Source organism: Palaemon carinicauda, chromosome 41 (assembly GCF_036898095.1).
Source record: "Palaemon carinicauda isolate YSFRI2023 chromosome 41, ASM3689809v2, whole genome shotgun sequence".
Lineage (NCBI taxonomy): Eukaryota > Metazoa > Arthropoda > Malacostraca > Decapoda > Palaemonidae > Palaemon > Palaemon carinicauda.
This window is the reverse complement of record NC_090765.1, coordinates 8124895-8141901: the sequence shown is the minus strand read 5'-3', so window position 1 is coordinate 8141901 and position 17007 is coordinate 8124895. Positions and strand designations below refer to the sequence as shown.

The 17007-nt window shown below is 40.1% G+C and overlaps 1 protein-coding gene across 3 annotated transcripts in view; it reads right to left on the bottom strand.

Moving 5' to 3' along the window:
• Positions 1 to 263: 263 nt before the first annotated feature.
• LOC137632600 (uncharacterized) overlaps positions 264 to 17007 on the bottom strand; it is a 252824-nt gene continuing 236080 nt past the window's right edge. For all 3 annotated transcript variants that reach the window (XM_068364638.1, XM_068364641.1, XM_068364639.1), the window contains exon 3: positions 264 to 4549. In XM_068364638.1, the coding sequence (XP_068220739.1) occupies positions 787 to 4549 (3763 nt within the window). In that variant the 3' untranslated portion in view covers positions 264 to 786. The remainder of the gene's footprint in view (positions 4550 to 17007) is intronic.

The following is a 17007-nucleotide window of genomic DNA, read 5'->3' as shown; positions in this document are numbered from 1 at the left end:
CACTATTTGAGATACCCTTTTGTTAAACAACCACTCGACTTTAAAGACAAGGGTTTTCCTTCCCTTGGCTATCTCTTCTGATCCACTTTTCCTAATTCTAAAATTCCCCATCGTCTCATCATTTTACTTATGGTTACACTTAGTTTTCCCTACTCATTTCCATCACGCTCTGATTAGTCATAAAAAGTGAGGGTTTTTGGCCTTGAATTTTGCTTTGATAAACTCATGTGGGTTAATCAAGTTTTGAAATATAAAATACAGTATTCTCTCATAATTTTATTGCAAATGATACTGCTGAAGTAATACCAAAAAATTACCACTTTACAAATTATTATTACTAAGAAAAATCATTATTACTAATAATGGTTACAAGTTTTGAGCAATATTCATCAAAATGAAAGTAGTATACTATTACCAGTGATATATTTTAATGGAGCACCAAATCATTAACCTAAGGTTCAACAATTACCCAGAGGAAAATTTAGACTCAAATTCTTGGATGTTAGAGAGTTTTTACAAACACAAAGGTAATAGCACTTTGATTTCATATCACTAAATGCTCATAATGGGATAGTACACTACAAATTACTACACACATTACTGAAAAATCCTTCATGTCTATAGGTAAACCTATATATATAACATCATATTTCTTATTAACTGCAGATTATACTTCACAAATACAAACATGGAACAGAATCAAATGTCATTCGATTAGATTGAGGGTAGCCTAATTTATTCAAGGGTAATTATTCCCTTCACAATACCTAGAAATACTCTAAAATACTATTTCTTTACAAAAGTATCGATATCCTTAATAAAATATGTGTATTCAAATGGTAAAAGCTGATTTAGGAACTTCAAATACCAGTCTTCTGAAATGGGGAAGTTTGGAATAGAATACTGATGAATTACATTTTGAAGATCAGTATATGTTTTTTCTATTACTATGTCAGGATGAAAAGGAGATCTAGTTTCACTGACACCATGTACTTCTCCAGGGCAGCTGCAATCTATGCATTTAAGGGCAACTACAACTTTATCAAATCCTGTCAGTTTTTTCAATATTCCACGTGACAGTTTTTCCCATATTCCAGGTGGCAGTCTTTCCATTTTGTGGACATCATTACAATTGTGACAGTGTGTCCACTCTGTTACATTCTTTGACAATGTATTTGTCTTAGTATGCAAACTCTTTGATTGCTTATATAGGGATTCCATGGTCTGAATAACCTGTAATCCACTGATAATTAAGGGTGTGTCAGGATTTAATGAAAGAAAACATATGTTCTCTTTATCAAATATTTGCTTTGCTTTACAAATCTCTGCAGCAAATTCAATAAGTACATCTTCACGGCTATTGTGTAAACCATTGTTCAAACTTCTGAAATGTTGCAATACAGCTGCCAAATTCCAGATTTCTGCACAAACTTTGCGGGCTTCTTTGGAACTAATTCTGTCCTCCTTAGAATAACCAAAAAAGGTTTTCAAATTACCCGTTAAATCTCTTTCAGTAGATTTTAGTATTGTAGAAGCAAATACCTCACTGTGAACTGCCTTCATAGTACTGACAGAAAGAGGTGACAAATCTCTTAATGTTTTCATGCATTTCTTCCAATTTCTCCAACAAATCCTCCAATAAACTCTATCTATATCATCTACTTCCTCTGCTTTATTATTATGTAAGGCAGAATTATTAAATTTCAAAGAAAGTTTGAAGCTCACTCCATAATTCTTCATGGCCTCAACAACTGGAGGATTATCTTGATTATCTGCAAAGGTAACTAAAGTTATCAAGTGATCTTTAACACCTTGGCCAAATATTGTTGACACATAATCCATTACTAAGCGCTCAGAGGATGTTAAGCGAACTAAGTATGCCTGTGCAACAAAACCTATTGCATGAATTTGAAATTCACAGGCTGATGCATTTGCAAGAAAAGTTTTAAGAGATTGTATATGGTCTCGTACTTCAGCTCCAGACGAATCATTAAGGCCAGGGGTATCTATAATTGTAATAGGAATCTCATCAGGAGCAGAACAGAATGTATAAGCTGTGATCTCTGATGTTGGTGAAGAAGTCACTACATGATACAGTTCCTCATCAGCAGATTTCTTTTCTTTGAAATAATTAGCAGCTAAGTTCACTAGTGTAGTCTTACCACTTCCAGAAGCCCCTAGAAGTAGGATCACTTTCTCAAGAGATGTATCATTGACAACACCATAGTATTTTCGCTGGAATCCAAGCATATCATCTGCTGTTTTATCAGCTTCAAGGAAAGTGCTTTTCATTTGAGGTTTTTCCTTACAAGTCTTGACTTTATGATTATCCTGATTTCCTATTTTCAAATATGATTTTTCATCTTGATCTTCATTACACAATCCCTGGACGAGTTTTTTATTGTTCGTCTCCACCTGCGAGCATATATTTGGGTCTACTTTCTTCTCAGATTTTTTGCTTTTTTTTGTTTCCTCATTCTGCCACATTTCCTTTTTAGCATTCTCAGATATTGTAGAGTTAAAGTTCCGTCTCAGAGCCCTCTTCTTAGAATCAGTTTCTTTTACCGTCACCTTAGATTTATTAGTATCTTTCTCCTTGGTATCCTGTGATTTCCTATCATCATATTCTGATTTCTTAACATCACCTTTTGGAATTTCATTAGCTAGTTCAGCATTCACAGACATCGTAGAGTTACAGTTCTGACTCCGAGTACTTTTCTTCGAACTACTTTCTTTTATTGTCCCCTTAGACTCACTAGTATCTTTTTCCTTGGTAACTTGTGATTTCCTATTATCATCTTCTGATTTCTTAATATCACCTCTTGGAAGTTTATTAGATGGTTCAACAGTCTTATATATTGTAGAATTACAGTTTTGTTTCAAACCACTATTCTTAAAACTACTCTCTTTCATTGTCACCTTAGATTCACTGGAATGATTTAACTTGGTATCCTGTGATTTTGTATAATACAAGTATTCTGATTTCTTAATATCACCTCCTAGGAATTTATTAGCTGGTTGAGTTTCTTCTTTTGTATAGAAAGCTGGTTTATCATTACTATCTTCAGGGAATTCACTGTATGAAGCACTGCCCCTCTTGGATTTATTGACATTGTCTTCATGTAATTTTTTGTTACAGTCCTCTGACATGGTTAATGTACTCCCACCATTACAACGATCAAATTTTTCTTCACGAATGACCTGATCTTTATTTTGTTCCACGACATTATCTCTAAATAAATCACTGCTATCACTCTGAGATACTATACAGTCGGTGTCTATGTGCTGGTTGCTACAAGAGATATTTAATCCATGGGTATGCTGACGATGAGCTGTCAAGATTTCTGAATTTGGAGTATTTATTGCATTGGAAGCACACAATGTATGAGTGGTTACCATATCGGTATTTTTCCTTTTCACATGTTGTTCATGAATATATTCAACAGTAACATCACTAGTACCGGTATTTTTAGTAACTTTCTTTACATTTGCTCCATTAGTATTCAGGCTTATTACAGGAGTACAATCCAGTTCTATTGAGAAATTATCACAAAAATCTTCTAACTTCCTATCCATTGAGAAATTTAATGATTCTTTTGTTCTACTTTCACCAACTCTAGTGGTGTACTCCGTTCTCTGTGCATATGATCCAACACTATTTCCTCTCCCTTTCATTGTTCCTCGTCCTCTCCCTACACTTTCTTTATGAGTGCAGAGTATTTCACCTTTTACTCCGGAACTCTTAGTAATTCCATGTCCTACACTGCCTTGTTTTATAAGTCTATTTGAATGAACAACAGCTATGTTATCAGAGTTAAAGGTTCCAACAGTATTTTTAGTTTCTGACAAAACCTCTACATTTGACTCAAATTTAATGTTAGTTTTGAAACCATCTGAAACAGAATCCCTGACCCTACCAGAATATCTGTTCTTTGGTTTATCCACTATAGCAGATATAGGAAGAGTGCTTACTGTTGCTTCTCGCAACACGGAAAAAAATTCATTTATACCATAAATGAACTTATCAAACCTTTTCCCTGGTTCAGAATAAATTGGATAAATATAACCACACACAAATTTATCTGTTAATGATTTTGAGAACACAACACTATAGGAAGGAAGTTGACTACACATGCTATGAAGATCACCCTCAAATGTTTTGAAAACATCATCTGGAATTTCTTCATTAAAACACAAAAGTAAGTTTGCGGGGTAATTATAAAAAACAGACAATACCCTGCACCTCTCATTCTCCTCTGGAACTTCCAAACATCTTTCCTCTAAGCATTTTTTCCCTTCTATCAGAATAGCATCAACAGGGGTTTCTTTACCATAGTCAATTACCCACATTAAGCGGCTCAATACCTTACTGTTTTTTGAAAGTTCAAAGAAACCCTTTTTGAAAGTTTCAAATTTGAAGAGAACCCCCTTTTCAGTTTTTATGTGCTCCATGTCCCGAGCTTGTGAAAAGTGTCTTGTTTCATGATCATAGTAGTCACCAGGAGAAACTTTAGCCAATCCATATATAGATACTTCAGAACATTCCTTTCTGCAATAAAGAAAACTAACTTTACTTTCTTACTTACATTAGTATATACAGTAATATCCCACTATAATAAAGAGCATGTGTCCGGCTTACGATATAAATGTGTGTGCGTATGCATGTGTGTGTATATATATATGTGTAAATATATATACATATATATATATATATATATATATATATATATATATATATATATATATATATATATATATATATATATATATATATATATATATAAATATATAAATATATAACAGATTTTGACCAAAGCTAAAATCCTATTTTTGGGTGATATGGCCATGTCGTCCTGATGGAAGTTTACTTTAGGTAGCTTTCTAGGGGATATTTGGCTACAGTGATACTCCCAGAGAATTAACCACAGGTTTCCACAATTCTAACTCCTGGTGCGAGTATCCTTAATATAACTTTTAAGGATATGGCATAATATCAGGGGACGTATTTCTTGATCGACACATGGCAATCTTCACCCCGAATAGATTTTACGCATTGAGGGGGGAAGAGTGGCGAAAATGAAGGGGAGCCGTTATCAAGGTTACCCGGTGGATCCCCTCCCAGTACTACTACGGCTTATTATTCCTTGTTGCATTTAAGCATGAATAGCAACAGATAGAGTAGTTTCGGGTGGGGTCTTTCGTAACATAGTTGTATACTCCCTTTTTGAAAGAAGGGAGGGTCCATCAGGACGACATGGCCATATCACCGAAAAATCGATCTTTCGCTTTGCTCAAAATCAGTTTTTTGAGCTCAGCCATGTCGTCCTGATGGAAGTTTACCAGAGAATTACTTGAAAGTACTATATCTGTGGGTTTGTATAAGTGCCTTGACTTTGAATGAGTTCCTTATACGGTCTACTAGACCTTTACATATGATATTAACGTTATTTGTCATATTCACTAAGCTTGGAACCAGCTTAGGGTTTCCTGCACCCCTGCAGGGAAAGTGTCGACTTCGACTATAAGGATTCAAAGTTTGTATCTCCACAGGAACGGACGGTAAATCTCAGAGATTACCTTTTCATCCCTTAGAAATCTGTACTCTGATTTCAAGTTGGGCCCTTCTAGGGTTTAATTAAAACTCTAGTATACTTTATTCGTCTGTAACCGAGATAGCAGCAATAAGACGCAAATACGTTTAGTATTTTACCTTGTAACTAGATTATCAATTGTAGTTACAGGTATGAATCTGATCCGGCATTGAAAACACATCAGGGTCCATATTTTCTCCTGTCGGAAAAATATATAATTTCATCAAAATGATGCCACTCAATGGAAATGTGAAGCCAAATCCGACTGATTTGTACAGATTTTGAAAATGTATGAACACCGTGATGCAATGTTCACTCGGCACTGGTGTATTCAGTCAGATATGCACCTATATGGAACTGTGTGTTAACCATCGTTGTGATTTGCATTCGAGGGTAAATGTACCCATGCACCCGATGCACTGGAAAGTCCCAAAGCAGTTCACTGTACGGCGCAGGATTAGACGGGTTTTTTAAAACTACCCGCCACCACCACAACATGTCTTATCTTATGTACTTGCTTCGTATAGTGTTGGAAGAAGTTCCATGAAGAAGCAATTTTCTTAGGATCATGAAGTGCGGGTGAGCTGTCAGGATCCACTCTGCAAATTAGTAGGTGAGCTTTGGTCTCAGTTATTTTAGGGATAGATTTTGATCCTGAGGTTTCGCCTTGGAAGAGCTGTCCTTCCTTGAAGTCCGAAGTTCTACGAAGATGGACCTAAAGACACCCTAATGGGCATAGGGAGACATCTTCCTTCAGTGGGCAGATTCTCCAAGGACCCCACCTTTTGGTGGGCAGCTCGTTTTCCGCGAGAAAAGTAGGATCAGGGAAAGGATTCAGTTCTCCCTCTTCTGTGAACTGAATATGGCCTACATCCCTGATAGGGCCAATATTTCACTAACTCTAGCCCCTGAGGCTATTGCAAACAGAAAATTGACTTTCTGTGTAGTTCTTTTAGAGTACACTCCTCATTGTTTAGGTTCAAAGCATAGTGCAAGACTTTGACCAACGCCCATGTAATGGGCTTTGGAGGGGTTGCCAACTTGGGTCTAGTGCATGCTTTGGTACCTTAAAAAAGGTTTCGCTTATGAGGTCCGTCTCAAAGGCGTATAGAAAAGGTCTAGTCAGGGCCAACTTACACGTGCTTATCGTAGTGGAAGTCAGGCCTCGTTCAAGTAGGTAAAAGAAGAAAGAGAGACAGAAACCTGTTGAAATTTCTGTTGGTCCCCTTGTTTATACGAGGGTTACCCCTTTCTTCCAAGACAATCCACATTGTCTCCTGGTTGGACTTGACTTGTACTCTACAATGAAGTCGGCCACATTCTTCGAGATCCCAAACTTTTGTTCGCTGCAAGGGGGAAAAAAATCATGAGATGTAGGATGTTGGTTCTCGAGGATGAAATGTAACAGCCGACTTCTGCACCAGTTTCGATAAAACTTGGTATGGCAGAGGAAACAGCTAGTTTCAATTCTAGAACTAGAGGAAACCAATTGTTTTTGGGCCATTTTGGGGTCCACTACAGGAGCTGTTCCTCTGCAGGATCCTAGCTTGTCGAGGACTTTTAGCAGGAGACTGGTTGGTGGAAACAGATAAATTCGATTCCATCCGTTCCAGCTGAGAGACATGACGTCTATCGCTTCTGCTTAAGGTTCTCATAAGGGGCTACATAACAACGTCGTTTCTTGTTGTCGCTCGTTGCGAAGAGGTCAATCAGCAGTTCAAGGACTTTTATCGAAAATAAAGGAGAATGAGTCTGCGTCTAGGGACCATTCTGTCTCTATATTGGCTTTCGCCTGGATAGAGCATCCGCCGTCACATCGCAGAACTCTGGAAGGTGAACTGCTTGATAAATGCCATCTTCTCTTCATTGCCAGGCGGAAGATGGCTAACATCACGTGGTTGATGTGAGGTGAACTCGAGCCTTGTCGATTACACATATTACTATCAACTCGTTGTTCAGAGCCAATCTGATGTGGACTGTTCTGCGAGGGGATAGTCTCCTCAATGTAAGGAGCACTGTCATAGCCTCCAAGATGTTGATGTTAAAGTTTTTTGAACTGGAATGATCAATTTCTTGACCTTTCCTTTCATGTGGCTGGCCTCCCCATTCTTTCAGGGAGGTTTCCGTGTGTATTGCCACTGATGCTTGTGGTGGTTGCAAGAAAATTGACTGTGCTAGGCACTTATTCGTTGACCACGGCCTTAATGGCGTGCGCAATCGGGTCGGTGTCAACCTTGTTGATCTCTTCAAGTGTTTGATGCGTATCTTCTCCAAACTCCTCGCACATCCTTTGGCTGTGCTTCTAGCACCGGGTCTGTCACTACTGCGAACCGGAGAGAGCCCAGTACTCTTTCCTGTTGGCATTTTGAAATCCTCTTGTGTTGGATTAGTCTCTTGACAGATACTGCTATTTCCCTCCTCTTCTTTAATAGAATAGAGAAGTGGTGTGACTGCAAGTTCCCATGGATTCCTAACCATTGAACTTTTGAGCTGGAGAAAGGTGAGACTTCTAGCGATTGATCTTGAGGGCCAGGTGTTCCAGGAACTGGATCACCTTTCCTGCCGCTTGCAGACAAGTAGCCTTGGATGCTGCCCGCACCCGCCAATCGTCCAGGTATGCTACTACCTGTACTCCTTCGGAGCGTAGCTGCTGGACGATCGTGTCTGTTAGCTTTGCGAATACCTTTGGGGCTATGTTTAGTCCAAAGGGCATGGCTGTGAAGACAAATTTTGTCTTTTGTAGCCTGAATCCTAGGTAGGAGGAGAGGGGGGACTGACTGGTAGGTGCCAGTAAGCATCTGCCAGGTCTATTGAGACTGTATATGCCCCTTTTTGGTAGAAGGGTTCTTATGTGTTGCACTGTAAGCATCCGGAACTTGTTGTTCTCGATGAACTTGTTGAGTGGAGACAAGTCTAGAATGACTCTGGGTTTGTCCGAGTCTTTCTTGGGAACACAAATCAGTCTTCTCTGGAATTTTGATAGACTTCGCTTTCCTCATTACCTTCTTGTTCAAGAGTTCAGAGGTATATTCTTCTAGTAAGAGGGTGAAGTGTTGGAAGAATTTTGGAAAGTTGGATTTTCTGCTCCATTTCCAACCAAGTCCATTCGTAATTTGGCTGTGGACCCAGGGATCGAAGGTCCAACGATCCAGTAAGTGGAAAAGTCTGCCTCCTACCTGGAACCTCTCATTGTTTAGAGGTTCCTGAGGACATGTTTCCGTGACCACGTCCTGCTCCACCCTTGAGGGATTTCCAGAGGATCCTCTTCTTGGGCCCTTACCTTTGTAGGGGCGAAAGGTGGTCGAGTGCCTTTCAGAGTGGATTATATACAGTTGATTAGCTTCCAGCTGATGAGAGATCATCTGGAAGGTGGTTTACGGCTGGACTACCATTTGAGGCACCGTGGTCATGGTCACGGTCGGAAAATGTGCAGTTCTAATGATGATTTCCTCTTTGAGGACACGCCCCACTTTTGGAGCAGGTTCCTATTCTCCGTAGTGGTTTTGGTAATGATTTCTTGGACCACTTCCTGTAGGAAAGGGTCTTCGCCCCAGATACATGAAGTCATGTACCTCTTCCCACTTCTCTTCGCAGGTGGGCATAGTTAGAGCTAATGGTTTTCATTTCTCTAGGATTGGGCAGGGTTTGCCCTCCTCGACTGCTCTCATGACACACTCTAGGGCTTTCCCCGAAAGGGGGAAGGAGCAATGAAGGTTGGATGCTTCTTGCTCAATGCTGAGACTTTGGCGTTAGTATATCCGGCCCCTTTCTGGGTCTTGGTAAGGATGGCTTGTGCCTTGTCATGTTCGAGGACAATGACTTCCTTCGGTATAGTCTCCTCGCAGGATGTAGGTTCATCTTGCAGTCTCACGTAGCAATCTGGGTACACTGAAAGCTAGGCCAGAATTGAAGCTCTTCAAGGGGATTGGACCCCAACTTCTACATATATAAAGCTTCCCATTCAACATGGGCATGTGTTCCGTCTACCTCCAGGGGTTGGTTCGGAGCAGTGAGGGAGGTTTAAGGGGCTTAGCGGAGCCCCTGGAAGCGCCAGGGCGTTTCCTTCCCTGTACCTCTCTCTTCGTCTCTTTGAGATCTTGCTTATTCTCCTCTCGTTCCTTCCGGAACAGTGTCAGCATCTGCTGGATCGACTCTAGGAGCATTTCGCTCCTGCCGACCTGTCTAGCCAGTTGGGGAGTTGGGGCTGAAGAGGTTGACGGCATAAGTTGATATGACGGTACAGTGAGCTGAGGGACGTCAGTCACCGTCGAAACGGATCCTTCTTCCTCTGTGGGTGGTTGAACCACTCCTTATTCAGGGCCTTCTAGCAGTAGGTCCTGTCCGGTGTCAATGGACACCTCTGACATCCGATCTTGGTGGATGTCCAAGCCTTGCAGTGCCTGTTGATATCCGTGTCCACTGTCCGTTGGATAGAGGGAGGATGGACCTGTGCCTGAGGCACAAACGTATTCGATTGAGCCTTAGGGAACAGTAGGCACTTCAAAGATTTGTTAGGTAGGTAAGGTCCCGGAGAGTTCTTCTGGAAGCCTCATACTCCCCTTTGGTGGGTTTCCCTTGCTGTATCCCTTGACTTCGTAGTGTCAGGGGTATCTTTTACAAACCCGTCGGTCAGCAAGGTCAAGCGATTGGAGCGATCCTGTGGGTCCCAGAACCTCAGGGATCCAGATACGATGCAGCAGGGGCATAAAACCTGTACATCGTATGGTTACAAAAGTGCTTACTCTTGTGGTTGCAGAACACAATTGTACGCTTCGCCATTGGCTCCTCCTGTAAGGGAGAAAAGGGTGAATGAGTACTAGGTTGTTTATATCATTGATATAATATATGCTTGAAATACAGGTCCCCGTATCTCAGGGATCCGGATACGATGCAGCAGGAGGCATGAGACAAGCACATATTGTGGCATCAAAAGTCCCTACTTTTGTGGTTGCAGAACAGGACTGCACACTTCACCTTAGCCTCCTCCTGTAAGGAAGTAAGAGTGAAATGAGTATAGGGTAATTTATCTCACTAATAAATCTACACATGCATAAAATAGTATACTTTACCATTATTTATCATAGCTTAGGATAGTAAGCTAGAGAATAAGTAGGAAAGACACATATCTGTTTCCCCTCCAGGCAATTGCTGTGACCTCCTACAATATTAACATTTTTAATTTCCTAATTAGGGAAAATACAGAGTGGAATAACTCTCGTACGTAGAGCCGGAGTCAGTGGATACTAACACTAACTCCACCACTTGTAAAATATTAATACCGACAGGTAATCATTGGTGTTCCGATGATCTAGGATTCATAAGAATGTTGAAGGAATACTTCACCTTAACATTTTTTAAACGGTCTCAACAATGGACTGTGAAAGGATACACAGAGTATGTTGGAAATTTCATACTACTGTATCATTATATACTGTAGTTTTCTAACTGCTGTATTGTTATACTGCAGAATACTGGCTACTGTATTGTCTTATACTGTAGTTTTGCCGGTATGCTACCGGGTTAGGCTAGTACCTGGCGGCACTAGCTGACAGAGAGAGAGAGAGAGAGAGAGAGAGAGAGAGAGAGAGAGAGAGAGAGAGAGAGAGAGAGAGAGAGAGAGAGAGAGAGAGAGAGAGAATGGAAAGAAGGACTACCGTATTATCATAGTTTAGTACAATAATTAGGGGTGTAGGGACTACTGTCCCTCCTGCCTTCTTCCCAGAATGAGGATTCAAATGGAAGGGGAGGAATACATTGATTCTAGCTTCCATCCAGCCACAATTTCTGTTGCCAGCTGTACTGCCAGTTACAGGGTTTATGGATGGCTGTCCAAGAGAGGACTGAAGAATACTCAAAAGTATAATGGGTTTCCTACCGGCAGCCGTCAGAGGCGGCTCAACCTTTCCCGGAGCTTATTTTCCGTTAGGGAGATGGTCGAAGCGGCAACCTAACCGCCTTTGTAGGAGCCCGGCCGGTAACCCAGTCAGCCCAGCAAGCGGGGGTGATTGTAGAATACCGGCCACAGGACTAAAGGACAGAAGAGGAAGGGAAAGGGTCTTATATTTCACAGAGAAAGGTGGCGGCAGGTATGCCTCCTACTGTTGGCTGCAAATCAAAACAGTTTCCTATACCGGCGCCGTCTTGGGCGGCAAAGGAATAACGATTCCCTAGCCTGAGACATTGCTGGATATAAGACATGTCTTCTAGTCCACAAGGGAGAAAGGCGGCAGCAGTTATACTACCCACTTTCGGTTGTGGACTAGGGAAGCCGAACTTCTTATGTTGAAAACAATGTAACCGGCAGGGGAATGACTATTCCCCTATCAGTAGCGCTGTCGGCAACAGGACAGAATACCGAGTTACTGTCGTATTTCAAAGCCGGGATACTCGCCGGCAAAGAAGATCGACAGAAAACGCTATCCAAGTCAAGCCGGAGTACACTACTTGATGGCGATGATGGAAGATAGGGTTGTTGTCTAGGCTGGCAGCACTCAGGGGGAAGGAAGGGTTTATCCTCATTTCTCTAAAAGAGAAGCCTACCAAATTATACTAGTAATTCTAGGAGTTATCTATATCTCCGACCGAATTAATAAAAACGATACAAGAGGTTAAACGGGGGATAACGTTACTAAAGCATACTAAAATGAGTTAGACTAGCCTAACCCGAATCGGGATCTTGGCTTTGCTAGTACCACCGAGGCCCTATCGTATACAATGGAAAAGTTTATTCTGAAGAGGAAATATTACAGGTGTAAAGCTTATCTTCACTAGTATAATTTTGCCTAACTGGCTGGAACTTCTTTATAGCTAATTACCGGGAACGTCTTACTGCTAACTAAATAAAGCATTTATGGCGTACGACAGCGGTCTAAAATGGCCGCCTCCGGGAATGGCAGTGCTCCCCTTAATACACCTAAATTATGTTAATTTAACTGTGAGAAGGGAGCCAAAAATTGTACACAGGAAAGATTAAATACTCAACTTTCCAGAGGATGAAGATGCTGGAGATTGCACGATAATATTCCTTGAAAACAGTAACAACACCGTGAGCAACGTGGGAGAACACCGTGCTTAAATGGCTACGTTAAAAGGAATGATACGCCGTAGTAGTACTGGGAGGGGATCCATCGGGTAACCTTGATAACAGCTCCCCTTCATTTTCGCCACTCTTCCCCCCTCAAAGCGAAAAATCTATTCGAGGTGAAGATTGCCATGTGCTGTATCAAGAAATACGTCCCCTGATATGTTATATCCTTAAAAGTTATATTAAGGATACTCACACCAGGAGTTAAAATTCTGGAAACCTGTGGTTAATTCTCTGGGAGTATCACTGTAGCCAAATATCCCCTAGAAAGCTACCTAAAGGAACCTTCCATCAGGACGACATGGTTGAGCCCAAATAATATATATATATATATATATATATATATATATATATATATATATATATATATATATATATATATATATATATATATATATATTTCTGGTCACGCTCAACTGCATTTCCAGACATAAATACTGTCTCTCTTCATTCCTAGGATAGGGGGAGAGAGTAGTCATACACTGGTGAAACGGATTTTAATTAGGAAAGGGGGAAGGTTTAATTCTGTGTATGGGGGTGGGAAGGTTTGAATGCATGCATCCACATCTATCTAAATATTCAGCCAGCATTTTCATGGGTCACATATACTAGTTCTAAAATAATGCTCAAATGCACTACCATAAAATTTTTGCACCTATCAATCTTCTGTTAAAGTCAGCTATTATAAAAATAAAATAAAATTAAAATTAACTAGTACAATTAAAATTAACTTGTACTTTTCCTAGCTATACAAACCTAGGTTATTTAAAAGGGGGTATTCTCAGGCAGAAGATGGTAATAGCCGTTGAAGAAATTATCGAGGGTCTGGCACCTACTATCTCCAATAGCGGGAGGGGATGCTGCTTCTCGCAGCTACTATACCCATTCCAATCAAAGCCGACTGTTGAGCGACGGCCCTTCTCAAAATATTTAGTGGAGGATTCCTCTTCTTTTGATCACTTTCCTTTAAAACTCTACAACTCTTAAAACAAACACACCCGAAGTTAAGCTGGATTAAACAGGGGGGGGGGATTAGTTTTGCTTTTAAGACCTTGGGGTTAGCAGTTAAAGGTTGGTTTTTATAAGTAGCATACACAGGTTTCCTTATTTTCATTCCCTATTCTATTTATTTCTTCCTATATATGTATTATTTGCATATATTTTCTATCATTCTATGTATTAATGGATAAAATAAATACTGCTGTATAGATATTAGCATTATATGTAGCATATTTTAATATACTTATCTTTTGAAGGAAAACAAAAACTTCCTTATTTAAACATCTATTTTTCAAAAAATTTATAAATTCGGGTAAAAAAAAAAAAAACACTGGCTTTACAGCGAATCATCGTTGTCGCCGAGATCAATGACAAATGAGTTAAGAATAGTCATACATCGTGATAGGAAAGATTCTGCTTAAAAATTTTTCGCGTTGCGACACGAGATGCAAAGAATTTTCCGACTTACATTACGAAAAATGTTCGCGCTACGAAAGGAGGTACGGTACGAGAGCCCGACCGTCTTAGAGACTGATTATAAAATTTGCGTGCCACCAGCCCGTAAACTAGCCATCATCCTCCCCCGCTCCCATTGGTTATCTCCCTACTCAGATGCTAGTTACTGCCATATGATCCTGCTCTCCTATTGGTCAGCATCTACTGAACTGTCTCCCATCATGCATCTACGCATTGGCATTCCTCTTCAATTTAATTTCAGCAGTGGTATTGTACGCATTAACTTTGTGTTTGTGATTTCGCTTTCGTGACTTTTGTACTGTATCATATTTACATTAGTTTATTAGCCATGGGTCCCAAGAAAGTGGCTGATGTGCAGGGAAAGAAAGGATGCTTTCTATGGGGACAAAGATGGAAATAATCAAGAAATACAGGCCTGGCATGCAGTTAAGTGTGATCATGAAGGAATACGGCCGAAATTCGTCGACGATAGGCACTATCCTTAAACAGAAGGAAGTCACCAAAGCAGCAACACCTTCTAAGGGTGTGACTGTTTCCTCCAGCATGAGGAGCCACGTCCATGATGAGATGGAGAGACTGCTGCCTGTTTGAATTAAGGACATGGAAATTGCTGGAGACATAACACCGAAACGATAATCAGCCAGAAGGCCAGCACCATTTTGAGTGATCTCGTGAATGCTCAGGCTGAAAACGGCGCAGGAGAAGGGACATTAAAGCAGGCACCCCCAGAGTATAAGGCTTCTTGGGGGTGGTTTGAAAAATTTAAGACGGTCTGGCATTTATTCGGTGGTGTGTCATGGGGAGGCTGCAAGCTCGGATACGAAAGCGGCCGAAGCCTTTGTTAAGACATTCAATGAGATGACTGTCCAGGAGGGCTAGTCCCCAGCAAGTCTTCAACTGCAATGAAACTGGGCTTTTCTGGAAGAAAATGCCTCGAGGAAGATATCCTTGCAGAGTAGTCCTTCATCATGGTTCTCTATCTTCCGCCTAACATTAGCCCTCTCCTCCACCACATGGACTAGCAAGTGATTTCCAACTTCAAGAAACTCTCCACGAAATATCTCCAAGATATGTTTCGAAATCACTAGGAGCACAAACCTCACTCTTCGTGAATTTTGGAAGGAGCATTTCAATACTGTGATATGCCTCATAATCATTAATACAGCTTGGCGGAAGGTTTCGAGGCAAACCTTGAACTCTGTGTGGAAGCTTTGGTCTGATGCCATCTCCGCACTTGATTTCCAGGGCTTCCACGTAGACTAAGCTGAAGCGAAGACGATTACGAAAAAGTTGACGATCCTGAACCTATTGCTTAAAATGAGGTTGCCGAGATCGTTACACTCGGAACATCCATGGGTCTGGAAGTTGACGAGGCCAACATCAATGGGCTTATCGAGAAGCACCTAGAGGAATTTACGACGAATGACCTAAAGGAGTTAGAGGCCATGCAACTGAAAAAAGTTAATAACAGTTCTCTAGCAGCGAGGAGGAGGAGAATGACCCTATGACCACGGCAGAAATTAAGGAAGCTCTAACTTTCTACCATAAAATAACAGCTTTTGTCAAAAACACATAAAGAAAAGGTCACAGGTCTTGAGGTTGAATATTTAAATGACGTTTGCCTTTGTCATTTCAGGAATGTTTTGAGAACCAGACAGAAACAAGCTTCCTTGGATAGTTTTCTTTTAAAAAGAGGCCTTCAGTACTAGTAGACCAAGACGAACCTCTAAGTGATCCAAAAAGGAAGGAAAGTGTCAGTGATGAAGAAAATATACAATTAAATTTATAAAATACAATATGTAAAGTAAAAAAATACAAAATGTAAAGTAAAAAAATACAAAATGTAAAGTAAAAAAATACAAAATTAGAAAAAGGAAATAAAAACAATATATTCAATTTTAAGTTTATCATAAAGTTGTGTTAATATTTTCTGCCATTAGTTAATGTGTTCCCTAAAATTAAGTTTTATTGTTTTCTGCCATTTATTACTCTGTTTTGTAAAGTTAAGTGCATATGTTTTCTGCCCTTTGTCATCCTCCTCTACAGTCCCACCAATTCGATCTCAGACATCGCCTCACTCCAAAGGTAAGGCTCCACATTTTTGTTACTGTATTTTCCAAGTATTATTGCTTTGTTTTACTCTTTGCTCTAATTATACATTTACTTTATAGATTACTAGCGGATAGGTTATTACTGAATGATCCAAATGGTTCTGTTTGATTGAATTTAGCCTTATCATAAGCATTTAATGTGGTTACTTACATGTAAAAGGCGACTCACAGTGCGGAAAAATTACGGTACGAAAGCTACTACGGCCTCAATTAATTTCGTATTGTGAGGCATTACTGTAATTTATTTATGGCAATATCATTCTTTGCATCTGTCTCAGCGTGTCTTACAGCTTTGCTCCAATATTCTTTAGTTATTCTATCCGGTGATTCCTGTGGTAGTACCTTCAAGTCTTTCATTACAAAGTTATTTTTTCTTGCTATATAGTTTCTTACATGGCCCCATATATATTCAAAAGGGTTGTATTGACATTAGTGCGGCGGTAGATGAATCACTTTATGGCAGTACTCTGCTGTAAACTTGTCAATGACATACTTATTTTCCATGTTCCATGTGTGCTTTTTCACCATTTGTAACAGTTCTCTTTTTAACAAGTGTTCTTTTGAATAATCCCCATTTTTGGGTTCAAGCCATGTTGGAAGGTTCCTATAGGTAGCTTTCTAAGGGATATTTGGCTACAGTGATATTCCCAGAGAATTAACCTTTAGGTCTCCAGGATTCTAACTCCTGGCGCGAATATCCTTGAAAATTTCTCTTAAGGATATCGCATAATATCGGGGGATGTAT